Source organism: Blennius ocellaris (assembly GCF_963422515.1).
Source record: "Blennius ocellaris genome assembly, chromosome: 23".
Classification (NCBI taxonomy): Eukaryota; Metazoa; Chordata; class Actinopteri; order Blenniiformes; family Blenniidae; genus Blennius; species Blennius ocellaris.
The window spans coordinates 14,954,765-14,971,123 of record NC_137672.1 but is presented as its reverse complement, the minus strand read 5'-3'; the positions used below and the strand labels follow the sequence as shown (position 1 = coordinate 14,971,123).

Here is a 16,359-nt window from a genome sequence, read left to right as displayed (position 1 = left end):
AAAGTTGTAATGTTCTGAAGTTACGAGGATTTACGATTATTTATTTGAACATTCAAAGAAAGACAGTTGTGCTGTTTTGTTTGATTTGCTTCAGACAAGCTGAGAAGTTTCAGCAAATATTATTAAGAAAAAAGAGAAATAGAAGAAGCCTCCCGATGTGCAGATTTCAAACGCGAACAGTTTCTTTCTGTTGAGCCGTGACAACGATCAGAGGAGCCTGCTGACCCTTTCTGCTCCCTTTCCTGTCCACGCACGCACACACACACACACACACACACACACACACACACACACACACACACACACACACACACACACACACACACACACACACACACACACACACACACACACACACACACACACACACACACACACACACACACACACACACACAGGAAGGACCCAGCCCATGGGACTCTGAAGCTGCACTGTAAACATACCAAAAGAAGTAGAACCCCTCTTTTGTCTCATTCGCCTGCATTTTCTTTCCGTCCATGTCTCTTCTCCACATTGTCCTCCTCCCTCGCACTCTCTAGGTTTATATGTCCTGGGTGATGGCTGACCGAGGTCAGGCTGGTCGACCCGAGGCCTTATCTGTGAGCCCATCGTAAACACTCAGAGAGCAGAGAGCCGCAATCACAGGGGCCTGGAAGTTGTTTACATTCGTGAGGCTGCGTCAGTTGATGAGTTTCAGGGCAAGCTAAAAAGCACACGCACAGTAAACACGGCATTTTTTGATATCCCGCAAAGATGTTGACGCATTATGAGACTAATTTCTCTCCAAGCTCTTCTCTTACTGTTCTTGCTCTCCCATATTTCCTTTCTCTGGAACCAGGCTGATAAGGTTTGATGGCTGTATATGTGAAAAAGGGTGCAAGATGTTCCACACGTCTGTACTCATGTGTCTCTTTTTAAAGGCGACAGGTATGTCGTAGCGGACTGCGGAGGGGGAACCGTCGACCTGACCGTCCATCAGATTGAACAGCCGCAGGGAACACTCAAGGAGCTCTACAAGGCCTCGGGTACGACCTCCCAGATTTAACACTTATTAACACACGCATTCGACAATTTCTTATACTTGTCGCGTGTTTTTTTCCCTCCAAGGGGGTCCCTACGGTGCGGTCGGCGTGGACCTCGCCTTCGAAGCCATGCTGTGCCAGATCTTCGGCGAGGACTTCATCCGGAGCTTCAAGGCCAAGCGGCCGGCAGCCTGGGTGGACCTCACCATCGCCTTCGAGGCGAGGAAACGGACGGCGTGCCCGGGCAGGGCCAATGCCCTCAACATCTCCCTGCCTTTCTCCTTCATCGACTACTACAAGAGGCACAGGGGGCAGAGCGTGGAGGCCGCCCTGAGGAGGAGCAAGTGAGTGGGGGAGCCGGGGGTTTCGACGGCCTGGATGACTCGTGTGATGAGAACGACTTTTGAGTCATGACCCTTCAAATGCCTCCTCCCCAGCATGAACATCGTGAAGTGGTCTTCTCAGGGGATGCTGCGGCTCACACCGGAAGCCATGAATGAGCTCTTCCAGCCCACCGTCATCAACATCGTCAAGCACATTGGTGAGAAACGCGCAGTGGTAGTTTGACACCAGCCTCATCATCTTGCAGGTGTGAAGTGGGTTCACACGGCAGGCTATAGCGTCGAGAGCCACATTCACTATGAAAGCTCAACATTGTATTAAAGTGATATACAAGAGAAGGAACTCCAGTGGCTTATGACTCTAAAGTTGCATCGAGTGGAAGTGAAGATGGATGGATGATGGAAAAGAAAAACAAGAAACACAATAGACCCCTTTTAAGCAGCTCGATTCTTTGTGGTGCTTGGTAGTTTTTTTTTAAGGGTCTCATCGAAGTCAGAGTTATCCGAAACAATCCTTATAGGTCATTCATTAGAAAACAACTTTTTTTCACATTAGTCATGTGATTTGAATTTTTTTGTTGAAACGAAATGGAACAGACAGAAATACAGCATCAAACTATGCAAATAAAACAAATGTCCAACCTCCCATTCAAAATGACCTCATTTTGTTTTGTGATTTTTTTTTTTTTCACGCTCAACAACACAAAGTTAAGGCAAGAAAATGTTGAGTGCCTGTTTTAAATCAGACACATTCCAGTGGTGCGTTCAAAACCAGGGACTGGTTTTCTTTCTGCTGGGCGAATGTCAGAAAAGAGAAGAGGAAAAAAAAAAACAACATGTTTTCAGTTGGAAGAAAAAGAGGTTTAAGTATGTAGCTGTTTCCCAAGGCAGAGGACACGTCTTTCTGAAGTTGTGTCACAGAAACACAACCATGATGGGACGTTTGCAGCTGAGAGTGACAGATTTAGTTCCTGAAGCCACAAAAAAATTTTTGCTTTTGGCCCCAAAAAATGGGGAAAACCACAGATCATTATACTTTCTACTTTTGAGTGAGAATTTGAAAAGTCTGAAATGCCGAGCCGTCTTGGATTTCAGAGTTTTATGTCTACCTGTTGACTTACTTCAAGCATCTTAATCTATGTAACCATCAACGGCCTGTTGACCTTTGCCCTCTGAAACTTCTCCTCTTCCCGACAGAGGAGCTGATGGCCAAGCCGGAGGTGCGTGGCGTGCGCTTCCTCTTCCTGGTGGGTGGATTTGCGGAGTCGCCCATGCTGCAGAAAGCGGTCCAGAAGGCCCTGGGAAGGGCGTGCCGCATCATCATCCCCCACGACGTGGGCCTCACCATCCTGAAGGGCGCTGTGCTGTTCGGTCTGGACCCCACAGTGGTGAGGAGCCTGGAGAATACCCGGCGAGGGGGAGGATTTCTAAACGCCCGCTAACGAGCTTTCTGTCGCAGGTGCGCGTGCGGCGATCTCCTCTGACCTATGGCGTCGGCGTCCTGAACCGGTTCGTGGAGGGACGCCACCCTCGCGACAAGCTGCTCGTGAAAGACGGGCGCGAGTGGTGCACTGACATCCTGGACCGCTTCGTCTCCGTCGACCAGTCGGTGGCGCTCGGCGAGGTGGTGAGGCGGAGCTACACGCCCGCCCGTCTGGGCCAGCGCAAGATCATCATCAACATCTACTGCAGCGCCACGGACGACGTCACGTACATCTCCGACGCCGGCGTCAGGAAGTGCGGCACCATAACTTTGGACCTGCCCGAGCCTTTGCCGCCACCGGGAGCGGTGGGAGGAGCCGGCGCGGCGGCCGGAGGAGCCCCAGAGAGGAGGGAGATCAGGGCGACCATGCAGTTCGGGGACACGGAGATCAAAGTCACGGCCATTGACATCATGTCCAGCCGCTCCGTCCGAGCCTCCATAGACTTCCTGTCAAACTGAGGAGGAGCAGGAAGGGCGGGGACACAGACTTGGAAACACACCAGGAGGATTTTAGAAAAAGAAGAAAAAAAAAACCGGTACTTACAGAGGCAAAACTTTATCAGACATTTGGGTTTTCATTTCACTCATTGGAGCTTTTTCTTTTTTTTTTTTTAAACTCATCTCCCTCTGTAATGCTGTCACTAACGTTTCCTGCCATGAGAACATTTGTTAAATTGTGTGAACCCTGTGAAACCTCTGGAGGCCGAGTACTAACGAAACACAAACCTCCTCGCTGAGCTTCATGAGAGAAACTCTGCCTGACTTGTTATACTACCTAGAGTGAGAATCACTCATCCTCCAGTATAAAGTTACATTTCTACTCATATAATCAACGATACCTCATTTTATCCTCGTCCCCACCGCCTGCAGCTTTATGGAACAGGAAAGAGCGCCACCTAGTGGTGACGAGACAAACTGCAAGCTGAAACACATGCTTGTTTGGACCTGTGGAGAATATGCAAAACGCATAGAAATGTCCCCAAACCTGAACTTGAACAGAGGAAACTTCTCCCTGAGGATCAAGCTGAAAAATATCCGGAGCTGAACACACTTAAAAGCCCACGAGTAGATAATCATATATTTGAATGTCTCTTACAATGTTGTCTTGAATGATTTCACACCATACCAGCAACAGAAATTGTGTAAATGTTTTAACATTTAAAATTAAGATCTGCTGAAAAAAAAAAAAAAAAAGGCATATAGTAGGGTTATACCTGACTTCATAGCTCTGGAGCCAAGGTTACCATTAGTGTCACAGTGAAGGACATTAAAACTAAGTTTCTATGATTTAGATAACATTAAGAAAATAAAGTCAAAATCCAAATAATTGACAGTAAAACTCAACCAACTCTCAAAGCAATTGAGATTATGCATGTTCATGAGTGAATCAGTCTGGTGCAACGAATGAGCTGATAATATTTCAAATATACATTCAATACTGGCGGAATAATTTCTTCAATGAGACGCTAAAGTCAGTCTTTGTACGAGTGGGGAACGCAGATTACTGCAGGTTCGGAGTTCCAGCACTGAGTGAAAGTGTTGGCACAGCACTCACATCTAACATGTTCCATGTGTAATTAAATTGTACTCAACATCTGTGTATAAAGTGAAAATGTGCTTTTGTCAGAAATCAAAACAAACCATAACCGATCACTAACACACAGACAATCAGTTTGATTTCAGCTGTGGATTTATTGATAAGAATGGTCCAATAAATAGTTTCACACAGCGCGACGGTTCAGAACAGCTCAGCATCCTGTCAGTGCTTTACGTCCCACGTTACTTGTCAGTAACACTAAATCGGCAAAGAAGTTGGAAACGGCTCCTTCGGCTCAGAGGAAAGATTCTGACCTGAAGGTGGCAGGAGTGTTTGAAAAACCAAAAGGAAGAGCTGTGGTCATCCTGCTTTGACTGGAAACCCAACACGCGACATTTTCCCATTTGTGTGGGAAAAACAAAGAAAATACTAGAAGCATCACAGAAACATTTTCGTCGAACTGCTCGATGACCTTTTCAGCCCCTTTTGGTTTTATTTCACACCTGCTGTTTAGCAGAGAGTCTGACTGCTGCAGAAAAACTTCATTTTAACTAGAATTCAAATCCAAATGCGTTTAAGTGTAACAATGAAAGCACAATTTGCCTGCATTTGGATTTTAATGCCGGGGTAAAATGGCGTTTTGCTTCCTGCTCCCTCTTAGTGGGCGTGGGGTCGCCCGCGGCCTCGGCCCCTGCCGCCGCCCGGAGGCCCGTCCATGCCGCTGCGGGGGTTCTTGATGGTCTCGTCTACAGACAGGATGAGGCACGCCGCCTCCGACGCCGCCGTCAGCGCGTTGATGCGCACGATGGCCGGCTCCCACACGCAGGCGATGAAGTTGTCCGCGATGTCCTCGTTGTTGATGTCCACGCCGAACCACATGCCGCCCTGCGGAGAGAGAGACGAATGAGTCCTCTCACTGAGGTGTGTGTGTGTGTGTGTGTGTGTGTGTGTGTGTGACGGGGAGGCGCGTGCGGCTGTGTTGCCCTACCTGTGCGTGTTTGGCACGCAGCTTGTTCAGGATGTTGGTGGCGTCGAAGCCGGCGTTGTCGCACAGCTGCCGGGGAATGATCTCCAGGGCCTTGGCGTACGCGCCGATCAGAAGCTGCTGCTTGCCGGGGATGGTCCGGGAGTAATCACGCAGGTACTTGGACAGCTCCATCTCGATGGCGCCTCCACCCGCGACCACGGAGTCATTCTGGAGGCGGGAGAACACGGTTACGTCTCTGCAGACGGTTTGCACAGATGGCCGATAAATTAAGACAGAATCTGGGCAGCAACGACACAAACATCAATTTTATGGACTGAATAACCCGAGTAAGACGAAGTGGTGTCATTTCATAACTCATTCTGCTTCTGCCCGACAACTTGGCCAACATGTTTTGTTGTGGCTGTACAACGACAAAAAACTATTTTCTTGAAACTCTACAGCACATATAAACAGTAACACACAGTAAAATACACAGCTGAGGTCAAAGTCTTTTCTGACCTTGATGGCTCTGCGGACGATCATGATGGCGTCGTGAAGTGATCGCTCCGTCTCTTCTGTGAACTGTTCGGCCCCGCCCCTCAGGATGATGGTGCACGTCTTCGCCTTCGGGCAGCCCTTGAAGAAGTTGTACCTGCAAAGTGAGACCAAAAGAATAGGCGTGAATGTTTGAACGGATCAAGAGGACAACTGATTGAAGGGAGGCGAAGTTTGAAGTGAAAACTAAAAGCCGTCGCTCTCACCTGTCCCCTCCGACCTGGACCTCTTCAAACAGTTCACACTGTCCCAGGACGTCGTCGGTCATCGCTCCGACAGACGTCTGGATGGAGCCGCCACAGGCCTGGAGGGAACATCACACACTGATTTAAACACTCCTTTTACCTGGTTTTAGCTCAGGCTGCTAACAACACAGCCAAATACCAACGAACTGAAGATTCATGTAACTCAACCAAACAGTACGCAAGATAAAAAACAGTTTTAACCAATTAAAATTCTCTTACTATTAATAAAATCCAAACTTCCTCTCAAGAGATGAGTTTGCTCTTAATAGTGAAGCGTTTGTGCGTCTCACCATCATGGTCCTCCTCAGGTCCTCCTCCTGCACCCTGCCTGCACAGAACAGGTCTCTGTCGGCGAAGTACTGCGTGGCCACGTCACCGATGGGCAACTTGGACAGAACCACTTTGGCTCCGGATTGGTAGATTTTCTCCAGTTTGTCGTACAGGATGTTCCACTCGGCGTCCACAATGGCCTGGTAGTCCTGCGGGACGGCACAGTGGACAAAACCTCAAGTTTACAGGGGTTCGGGCGTCACTTAGAAGCGTTGAGGTTTGAGCCGGTCACACTGTACCTCCACAGTTTTCACGCGGACCTCTGCGTTGTCCTTCTCAGCCTTCAGCTCCAGCTCCACGTTGAGCAGAGCGATCTTTGGGTTCTCGTAGCGTTTGGGCTGCATCTCAAACCCGGCGTAGGAAAACGTTTTCTTGAACGCAACCCCAGAGATCAGCTGGGAATCCTGCAGATATGGAGAATATTATGTTAGAATATTTAATAAAGCAATGGAAAAAAAGAGACGATTGAACATCTTTTGGTTCACGTACCTCGAGGCCTCCTCCCTGCACCTTCTTGACACCGATCATCTTCAGAGACAGCAGCTCATCCAGAGACATGACGGCGTCCACCACCATTTTGGAGAAGAAGCCTTTCTGGCCAGCGATGAGCTTGGAGTTCAAAGCTGTGGCCGCGCATTTCTCCAGCAGCTGCCTCTGCTCTCTGAGACGGCCGAGAAACAATTATGAACTCAGGCGGCTACTCACTGCAGCGATCACGAGTGGAACGCAAGAAAATTGCGACCCAATTTTATTATTATTTTTTTTTTATTACGCACTGTTTGTCGTCTTTTTTCACGGGGACCGAAATCTCTCTGATCTTGGCGACGGCGAGGTTGGTGGCGGTTCTGAAAGCTCTGATGATGGTCTGAGGGTGGAGGCCCTCCTCCACATATGGCTTCAGCTGCTTCAGGAACTCAGCGGCCAGAAGGGTGACGGAGGTGGTGCCGTCACCGACCTGATGACGGAGGAGAAATCTGGCATCAGCTTGAAACTTGTGGCAGGTTTGAGACGTCCGCTCAGGCCTCTAACAGTCCGTCTCACCTCAGCGTCCTGGGAGCGGGCGATGTCCACCAGGGTCTTGGCTGCAGGGTGAACCACGTCCAGCAGCTTCAGGATGGTGGCGCCGTCATTGGAGATCGTGGCTTTACCTGGAAAACATATTTATAAGTTATGCTGCTGAACAACCAACAGCTTTCTCTTAACTTTTTTTTTTTGAACAATCCCCCATTTCTCTCTCCTCACCTCTGCCATCTACCATCAGCTTGTCCATCCCCCTGGGCCCCAGAGTGGTCCGGACAGCCTCAGCAATCACCTGCAGGTCAGAACATGACCGACACTTTCAGAGCAGCGCATGGCACACTGAGGGAAAAACACACATGCGGGAAACGGAGTCGGTTCTGACCTGGCAGGCATTGATGTTGCTGATGAGCTGAGGGATGCCCTGAGACGAGTCAGTCCCCTCCTTCAGCAGGATAACTGGTGTGGGCTGGAGGACAGAAGAGGAGAAAAGGTGAGGAAACCAAGAAGACAGGACTAATAATCCAAAACTGAATATCATAAATTAATGAGCGCTTACAATAAATCCAGACACCAGATTATTCATGTGCTTATTAGAACAGCATAATGTAATACAATTTATCTGTTAACAAAAATGTTTCTACCAATCAACTGTCTTTGTGTATGTATCTGTATTCATCTTATGTTTTTGCAAGTAGACATGTTAAATAAAAACATATCAACTCCAACAATGTGCAGTTTGGGAATAATTTCTGGACAGAAGACGATACAATTTGGTAAATTAAGTGGAAAACGATCAACACAGCTAAAGTGAGATCCATTCACATCAGATGTCTCAGAAGACAAGTCTGGATGTTTTGAAAAATAGGATTCGAGTTATGCAAACAAACCCAACCATAGACCAAAACATATAAACCAGGGTTTTTTAATCTTCACATTACTTAAGTACACTCCAGTATGTTTTTGCTTGGGCATGCCATTGAAAGCAATTCACTAGTTTCAATATGAGCCTGGCTACGCGAGACCACCATACATAACTGATGCTACTGTCTGCGATAACAAGAATACAAGTCAAAACATGCAGGGCAGCAGGAATATAAAATATTTGGACATTTAGTCAACACCAAATATCTCTTTAGGTTGACTGCAGTAGGTAACAGCCACATCTATGAGTATTACAGTGAACTGCAGGCCAATATTGTCGCGAGGATCGCCCAATATCACAATAACACATTTTAAACATCCATAATATTACATGGGAATTGACTTCAATCAAGCCATGTTGCAATGAGAGGTGTAAACAAACTCGAGGTAAATCAATGAACAGAGGTTTTACTGATGTGAGTGGACAAGTATGTAGACATCAGGTGTGTGAGGGTGAATAAAGATGAAGCATGAGCTGATTCAACCTGCTGGGTGTCACATTTACCTCACACACCTCTCTCACACACACTCCGTTACTTCAGCTCCATAGCAGCAGACATACAAAGGAGCTAAACACTGCGCCGGCTAACTGCGCTAACAAGCTGCGTCAAACCACACGTACAAAAACGTCTGAAACCGGTGGCTGTTAATAATTTGAATTTGCAGCCCATCGGCCTCTAGATTGAGGAAGCAACATAACTTTAATTCACGCTACACGCTGACAGAGCATCGCTGTTTCCTCTGTATACGCCCATTGATGCTGGCTAACCGTACAATGCTAACATAGCCACACTGGAAAGTAAAGCTTTAAAATATACTTGGACACTAAATACGCATTTTCTCGTGCATCCAGTGGGCCGACATCACGTTTAAGAGCAATTCGGATGTTCCTTGTGAGTGATAAAGTGAAGGATGGAGGTGGATTGGCCATTAGCAGCGAGGGCATGAAGGCTAGCCGACTCACCATCATCTTTGCAGTTCCTTCGAGAAGCTTCACACCGGCTTTCACTCCCACAATGCTTTGCGACGGACAAATCTGCTGGAGGTGTGTTCAGGGACGATCGTAATTATGATGAGTACATCTATTAATACTTCCATAAAATACTAAACGTTTCATTACTAAATGACATAAGCAAGTGTTGTGTGGTGTCAAGCCATGTGTTTCTTTTTGATTTATTATTTGCAGAAACCAAATGTTGTTGTTGAGATTTGCTTTATTTTGTTCACATTATGAATATGTCCTATCATGTGTGTTAGAACCATTCACAACTTAACGCACACAAAAAGCAGGTAATTGTTTTTGGTCTAAAAGACGAAAAGCTAAAGGTCGGTGCTCATCTTGACTCTATGTCACTCTAGAAAATAAATCAAACCAAATCATCTCACAACCATCTGTAAAATATTGCAAGATTTAAAGCATTTCTGAGATTGAAAGACACTTGTTCATACAATTCTTTTCAGGAAGATGGATTATTGGCATCGTGTGTTTACAGGTCACACATTACACCCGAGCTTCAATCTCTGCACAAGCTGTGTGTCAAAGGAGACACTTCAAAATCTTACTTCTCATCTGTAAAGCTTTAAGTGGTCTCAGTCCTAAATACATCTCATAAAACATGAATTTCCATAAAGCAAGAGGTTTTACTTATTGTATTACCTTTATGTTAACAGAGTTTTGAATTTTTATATCCTTCTTTTTATACTGTTCTTAATCTGTCTGTTTTAATAAATGTTCTTTATTTCCTTTTAAAGCAGTGTCTGAATGGCGCTGTAGAAGGGAATTTTCCTTAGTCAATAAGGGTGTCCCTGAACGCATTTTATTTACGTCATTGGTCACTGGCTTCTGATTGGTGTGCGTCATCCGAGGCACTGCCCTGGAGTGTGTTGGATGTATGAATCAGCATCTACAGCCGGGGCGGGAGATCTCGGCTTTTGCAGTTCCGCCCGCAAGCTCGCGCTCATGTTAAGATACAACGAACAACAAAACAAACGTACTCAACATTTTAGCGCGGCGTTTAGAAATTGTACACAGCAGCACTGGCGGGACGTTATATAAAGAGCAACTCAGATAGACGACAACATTTGGCTTTTTCAAGAGTACCTAAATAGAGGAAGGTAGAAAGAGCTTGAATGGTGTTTCGGTTTTAAATAGGGTGCTGACAAGATGGAGGATTTCGGAGTTTATGCGGTTTTCGGAATGGACGGTCCGCCTCAGAGGCTCCTCAGGTAAGATTTATATCTTACAGCCGAAGCGCTGACTTCTGTGTTTAACAGAAACGCTCGGTAGTCTATCACAAACTTGAGCTTAGTTTTATCTGAACTGCATTTTCAAGCACTTTTACGTTGCTTTCTTTGTAAGCAATAAAACTTTATTGCCCCTCTTTCGCGCTCTCTGGTTTTTTTTTTTTTTCAGAGGATATGTCGGTCTTCTCTAACGTGTCTGTAAATAGTTTAATCTGCAGAACCACAATATAGCGAGGTTACTGCATGCGTGCATGTATTCACGTTTTTTTTTTCTTTTTTTGAAGCGCCGACGGATCGTGCAGAGTGTGCGTTGCAGTCCCACCAAGCGTCCACCAGATGGTGCTGTACAGCAGCGGGCCGTGGGGGCAGCGCGTCTGCGTCAACGTTGAGCTCAATGATGCTGACCGGTACCCCATCACCATTGGAAAACTGACTCCTTATAACAAGTAGGTCCACTCTGACTCACCAGAGACCTTAATAAAAAAACAGTTTGTCCCAAGTGACGGTGCTTATTTGATTAAAACCTGACTGCGATGAAGAACATTAAGATCATCTGGTAGGGTATTATTTCCCTAAGTGGTCCCTGGTTCTCCTTCAGGTGTCTGTCGTGGGAGCAGTGGGAGGAGGAGACATGGAAGGACAGCGTCATCCTTAATGTCACTCTGGAGGGAGGAGACCTGGTAAATATCAAAATAACATGAAGATCGAAAGCGTCACCACTCTCAGGGTTGATGTCTTTCTTTTTTCCATCAGTCCACAACAGCTTGGACAGAACCAGAACTCATGACCGTAAAGGAATACACACCAAAGGTAATCTGACGAGAGCAAGTTGTTACTCACGAGGGAAACCGAACCAGTGATATTAAATACTGCCATCAGTTTTTATGCGTGTCAACAATTAAGATTTAACTTATTTTTCACATTTACTTGAAGAGAGCTGTTTGTTTTTGGGGACTTTGTCATGTAGCTGCTATTAGAGCCGCGCTACACATATTTAGTTGGGTTTTTTTTCCCCTCCAGGGCCAAGTGCTCAAGGGCAAGAGGAAAAGAGAGCAACTGGGAAAGGAGGATGATGAGGATGCGCTGACGAAGGCGGGAGGAGAGGAGAACATTTGTCCGAACACTGCCAGGGAGAAAACCACCCTGGTGAGGAAGGTGAAAGGTCAAACCAAAGGCAGCCAGAAGCCTGTGACCAGCGGCCCAGATGCTAAAAATACAACGGCAACAGGTGGGAAAGACAAAAGTTTTCTTCTTTTTTTTTCTTTTTTTTTTTACAGCAAGAAACAGAGAAATAGTGGCATCCCAGGAGGTGAGGGTGGCTGGTACTTGCACCTCATGGGCCGCATGTAACTGCTGACAGATTTTCAACGGCTGCCACTTCAGCGTCTTCACCTGCCAGCTCTTCCAGGATAATCCTGGCCTTCCTTGTTCGTTTTTTTTGTTGTTTTGTTTTGTTTGCATGAGTGTCTTTGTATCGTGCTGCTTTACTTCAAGGTGTTTTCCCCAGTGTGATCATGAAGCGTGTCTCTCCAGAGACACTTGCTCGCTGTGGAGGCGTTGGAAGCCTTCCTTTTGTTTCTTGTTTCATCCTATTTTTCTCGTAGCTAATGGAGCCGGACGCGAGGCGCAGGGGATTGTGGGAAGAACGCCTCCTCAGAGTGCAGCCAGGACGAAGAGTAGGCAGGCGAAGACTCCCACACCGACCGGTGCGCTTGCATACACACACACACACACACACACTGCACGCCAGTTTAGTCCTACCTTTTTGTCATGTGTACCTGCTTGTGAGTCTCACAGCTGACACGTTGATGCACATCGCCCACCCGAGTTCACACAATGATTGAAGGTGTTGGTTCCTACTTGGGCAGCGAGATGCTTTCGCAAACTTAGATGTGTGACTCACACGCAGGCCGTGGCCCCATCCAGGTATTCGTGGGTCTGAGATACCCGAGAAGCCGAGCCGGCCGTCTTCTCTTAAAACGTATCCCAAAGCTGGCGTTGCATCTCTGAGGGGATGTCTTCCTGCAGCCCAGGTGGTCAGCCCGTCCGGTCGCTGGGGGCAAACGCTGTGCCCCGTCGACGCCCGCACGGCGATCCTGATCGGCGGGCAGGGAGTCAGGACGCAGTTCTGCAAGGACCCGATGTGGAAGCTCTGCACGGGTCAGTGGACGGTCTGCTTCACGTCCGAAACCACGAAATAACCCGAGACTGCCCGCGTTCCTCAACCCCGGGGTTTTCTGCTCCTCTTCCCGGCGCCGTCTGTCCCACAGAGGACCTGTCCTGGGTGGCTGCGGAGACTCTGGCCGAGGGTCCGACCCCCGAGGCCCGGATCGGCCACACGGCCGTGTACGACCCCGCCTCCGGGCGCATCTTTGTGTTCGGGGGCTCCAAGAACAAAAAGTGGTTCAACGACGTCCACATCCTCGACACGCAGAGCTGGAAGTGGACCATGGTGGAGGTGTGTGCTCGTGGCGAGTCCACTTCCTGGGAGGACTTTCTTCCTGTTTCTCACATTCCTGTCATCTTCCTCCTCCTCCTCCTCCTGCAGGCTCAGGGTAAGGTTCCCCCCCTGGCCTACCACAGCTGCAGCTTGTTCCGGGGGGAGCTGTTCGTTCTGGGGGGGGTGTTTCCTCGCCCGAACCCGCAGCCCGACGGCTGCAGTGACTCGCTGTACATCTTTGACCCTCACCTCTCCATCTGGTACCAGCCCATCGTCACCGGGGACGCTCCCTCCGCCCGCTCAGGGTAACCCGGCGCCAGTCTGACCCCTCCCCCAATAGCCCTACACATACACACACGCACGCCCAGGTCCTCACCTCCTCTCCTTCCTCTCTCTCTCTTTCATCAGCCACTCGGCGTGCGTGATGCAGGAGAGGAAGATCTACGTGTTCGGAGGGTGGGACACTCCCGTCTGCTACAACGACATGTACATGTTGGACCTCGGTGAGCCGCAACGGAAAACGTGTTCTCGCGCGTCGACGTTCTCGCCGTTTGCCTCCTGTGACGTGTTGCTGTGTCTCCCAGGTCTCATGGAGTTTTCGGCTGTGAAAACGAGTGGAAAAGCCCCGTCTCCGCGAAGGTACACACCTCGAATACTTTCTAACGCCTGATTTTTAACAACCTTTTTCTGTATTTGCAATATAAACGTTTGGTTTGGGTCCGGTGTTTTGAAGGTCTTGTAATAACTTGTGCTTTTGATTTGGTTTCTTATAATACAGGCAGAATAAATGTGTCTACCTTTGCTTTTAACTTCCACTGCGGTGACAAATAGTTTGTAAAAGCATTGTTTAGTTCAGAGATTTAGTGAGGTTTACTCTAGTTTTTGTTGTGGTCACAGTTTGATGTAGTTTGGGATGAAAGGGGTCTTTAGTTCACCATTTTATAACTTTTAATGTGTCAGTCAACCTATGTTCTCTATCATTTGAGGGTTATATGTTGTTTGGAGGTATTGTGTGTTGTGACTAAAAACATAAAGTGTAAAGCTTTTTTTTTTTTTCCCCCATTACGATCAACCTCACTGTCCTCGTGTGTTTCAGCTGGCACGGCAGTGCTGTGCTGTCGGACACAAAGTTCCTGATTCACGGCGGCTACAATGGAAACGACGCCCTCGGTGACGCCTTCGTCTTCGACATTGGTGAGAGGCGACCGATATACCGAGGAACGAGCCGCCGAGACCCGAGGGCTCGGGCTGCCCGTGATCGTCTCGCCCCTGAAATCAAAAGTTTTTTTTTTTTTTTTTTTTTGCCGTTTCAGAGAGCAACAGCTGGACGGAGGTGACGCTCCCCCAGCTCGCCGTCCCCAGGGCGGGCCACTCCATCGTCACCATGGAGACGGCCGGACTCCACGACGCCTCGGCGACTGACTCGGGGAAATCTCTGCTGGTGTTTGGGGGCGGAGACAACGAGGGGACGTTCTACAGCGACCTGACGACGGTCGCCGTGGAGGAAGTGCTGGAGGCCATGTGGCGAGCGTGAGTCTGGCGTGACGCTTTGTCGGCGCCGCCACACACACACCTGCCCCCATTATTTATCTTTCCAGAGCTGGTTCTTGCTGGGGGTTTTTTTTGGGGGGGGGGGTGGGGTTGTTAACAGTTTTAGTTGGGAGAAACTGCATGTTATGTAAATGTGTTGACTTTTATTGGCAGGTGAATTAATGCCATCCAGAAACAAACCACTGCTTTCAGTAAGTGACTAAAATAAATAAATCGTTCTTCACACTGAGAAGTTTTACAAATCTGAACGTTTTAAAATACCCACATATATGTATATATCTGTTTGAATGTTTTTATTTCCATTTTGGCTAATTTGGATTATGGTCCAGATTGGTGCAAAAATAAAACTTTTTTTTCATGAAATTTACTTGTTGTTCTGATTTATGTGAATATCTAACTTGCTGTTGACTTTAGGCTCGCAAAACTAACCATTTTCACCCGAGTATCTAAACTATGGGGCTGTGTGAGGTGCATTTTACACTGAAATCACATAATTTATTCACATTTCAAAAAGGAAAAAAAAACAAACTGAATAACCTTTTTGTCCCAGGAACGCCACGCCAGAATAGGTTGATAAGAGATCCCAAAGTAACACTGATGTCATCGTCATAAACTCTTTTTAATAGTCTTTTCACTGAAAGATTAGTGGAGCTTGAGATTCTGATAAATTAATGATAAATTTGAATCCCTACAATGTTTTAATTAGATTCTACAGAGGCTCAATTAAAAGTGTGGATGTGTAAAATGTTTTTTAACTAAAAACACAATATCAAGGGGAGGTCTTAACATTACCTGGTATTAAGGAGATTTTTTAGAGAGGCTGTATACAACTAATAGCTGATTATTCACACAATGTTCTACTTCTAAATTAGAGTGTGACTCAAGAGGTCTGCACACAGGCTTTACTCTTTACAGTCTGGATGAAGATGAGAATGAAAAAGCAACAAACTTGGAAGCTGCTGGACGACAGGAAGGCCGAACTTCCTCAATAGAAATCGGTAAAAACAAAATGGTCATTCACTTTGTCAACGGAATCTCTCCCCGACTCAGTTCTTTGACGTCAAACCCGAAATCGCACGTTTGCTTTGTACTCGACGGGGCATCAGGAGAGTAATCGTGACTCATAATGAGGTTGAATTTATCTATTTCAAAATGATGTTTTGTTACTGTAATTGCATCCCCGCCGTGGTTATTACCACTCCCAGTGTGAGTCAGCACCTTCTACACTGTGAGACAATGGCAGGATTTTCACCCTTTGTTCGGCTCCGACCTTCATTCTGTTCCCTCCTCCTCCTCCTCCTCTAATTGCAACGTTAACTTAACCGACACAGCGCCTTTCCTCAAATGTATGGTGAAGTTTTAGGAAAGGCTTAGACCAGGATATAAAGCACCAGGGTCGTGTAGGTTTCCATCTTTCGCTGTGCTGAAAATCCGACCCGTTCTTTTATCGTCAAACTCTTCCAATATATCAAAATGTCTTGTCAAAAATGGGATTTTCTCGTATGTAGGTGGGAGTGCGTGTGTCACGTTTGGAGTCTTTCTCAGAGGCAGCCCGACAGCGCTCCCAAGAAGAAAATGGTTGGGGGAAACACCGGTCAAGACGCTGTTTGGGTTCATGTCACAGTAGTAATGATCTGTTCAGCACACAGCATGAGTACGGTGGATTTCAGAGATGGATGCATTAAAAAGCTGGAACGGGTTTG

The 16,359-nt window shown here is 47.2% G+C and overlaps 3 protein-coding genes across 3 annotated transcripts in view; 2 read left to right on the top strand and 1 right to left on the bottom strand.

The window, feature by feature from the left end:
- hspa12b (heat shock protein 12B) overlaps positions 1-4,523 on the top strand; it is a 15,100-nt gene extending 10,577 nt beyond the window's left edge. The window contains exons 10-14 of the mRNA XM_080519068.1: positions 921-1,025; positions 1,108-1,366; positions 1,460-1,563; positions 2,561-2,751; positions 2,823-4,523. Of these exons, the coding sequence (XP_080375194.1) occupies positions 921-1,025; positions 1,108-1,366; positions 1,460-1,563; positions 2,561-2,751; positions 2,823-3,305 (1,142 nt within the window). The 3' untranslated portion in view covers positions 3,306-4,523. The remainder of the gene's footprint in view (positions 1-920; positions 1,026-1,107; positions 1,367-1,459; positions 1,564-2,560; positions 2,752-2,822) is intronic.
- Positions 4,519-9,423, bottom strand: cct7 (chaperonin containing TCP1, subunit 7 (eta)). The gene is made up of 12 exons (XM_080519069.1): positions 9,386-9,423; positions 7,883-7,966; positions 7,723-7,792; positions 7,522-7,628; positions 7,257-7,435; positions 6,970-7,141; positions 6,720-6,884; positions 6,441-6,629; positions 6,112-6,209; positions 5,870-6,002; positions 5,372-5,578; positions 4,519-5,268 (listed from the first exon to the last, which is right to left on the bottom strand). The coding sequence occupies exons 1-12, from the start codon at positions 9,389-9,391 to the stop codon at positions 5,041-5,043; spliced, it is 1,638 nt and encodes a 545-aa protein (XP_080375195.1). The 5' UTR covers positions 9,392-9,423; the 3' UTR covers positions 4,519-5,040.
- A 1,162-nt stretch (positions 9,424-10,585) lies between these two features.
- Positions 10,586-14,639, top strand: krcp (kelch repeat-containing protein; the record flags this gene model as incomplete). Its single annotated transcript, XM_080519402.1, has 12 exons — positions 10,586-10,647; positions 10,950-11,111; positions 11,264-11,345; positions 11,686-11,893; positions 12,270-12,371; positions 12,592-12,825; positions 12,936-13,123; positions 13,214-13,410; positions 13,514-13,608; positions 13,690-13,744; positions 14,202-14,299; positions 14,419-14,639. The coding sequence occupies 12 exons, from the start codon at positions 10,586-10,588 to the stop codon at positions 14,637-14,639; spliced, it is 1,704 nt and encodes a 567-aa protein (XP_080375528.1).
- Positions 14,640-16,359: the final 1,720 nt, after the last annotated feature.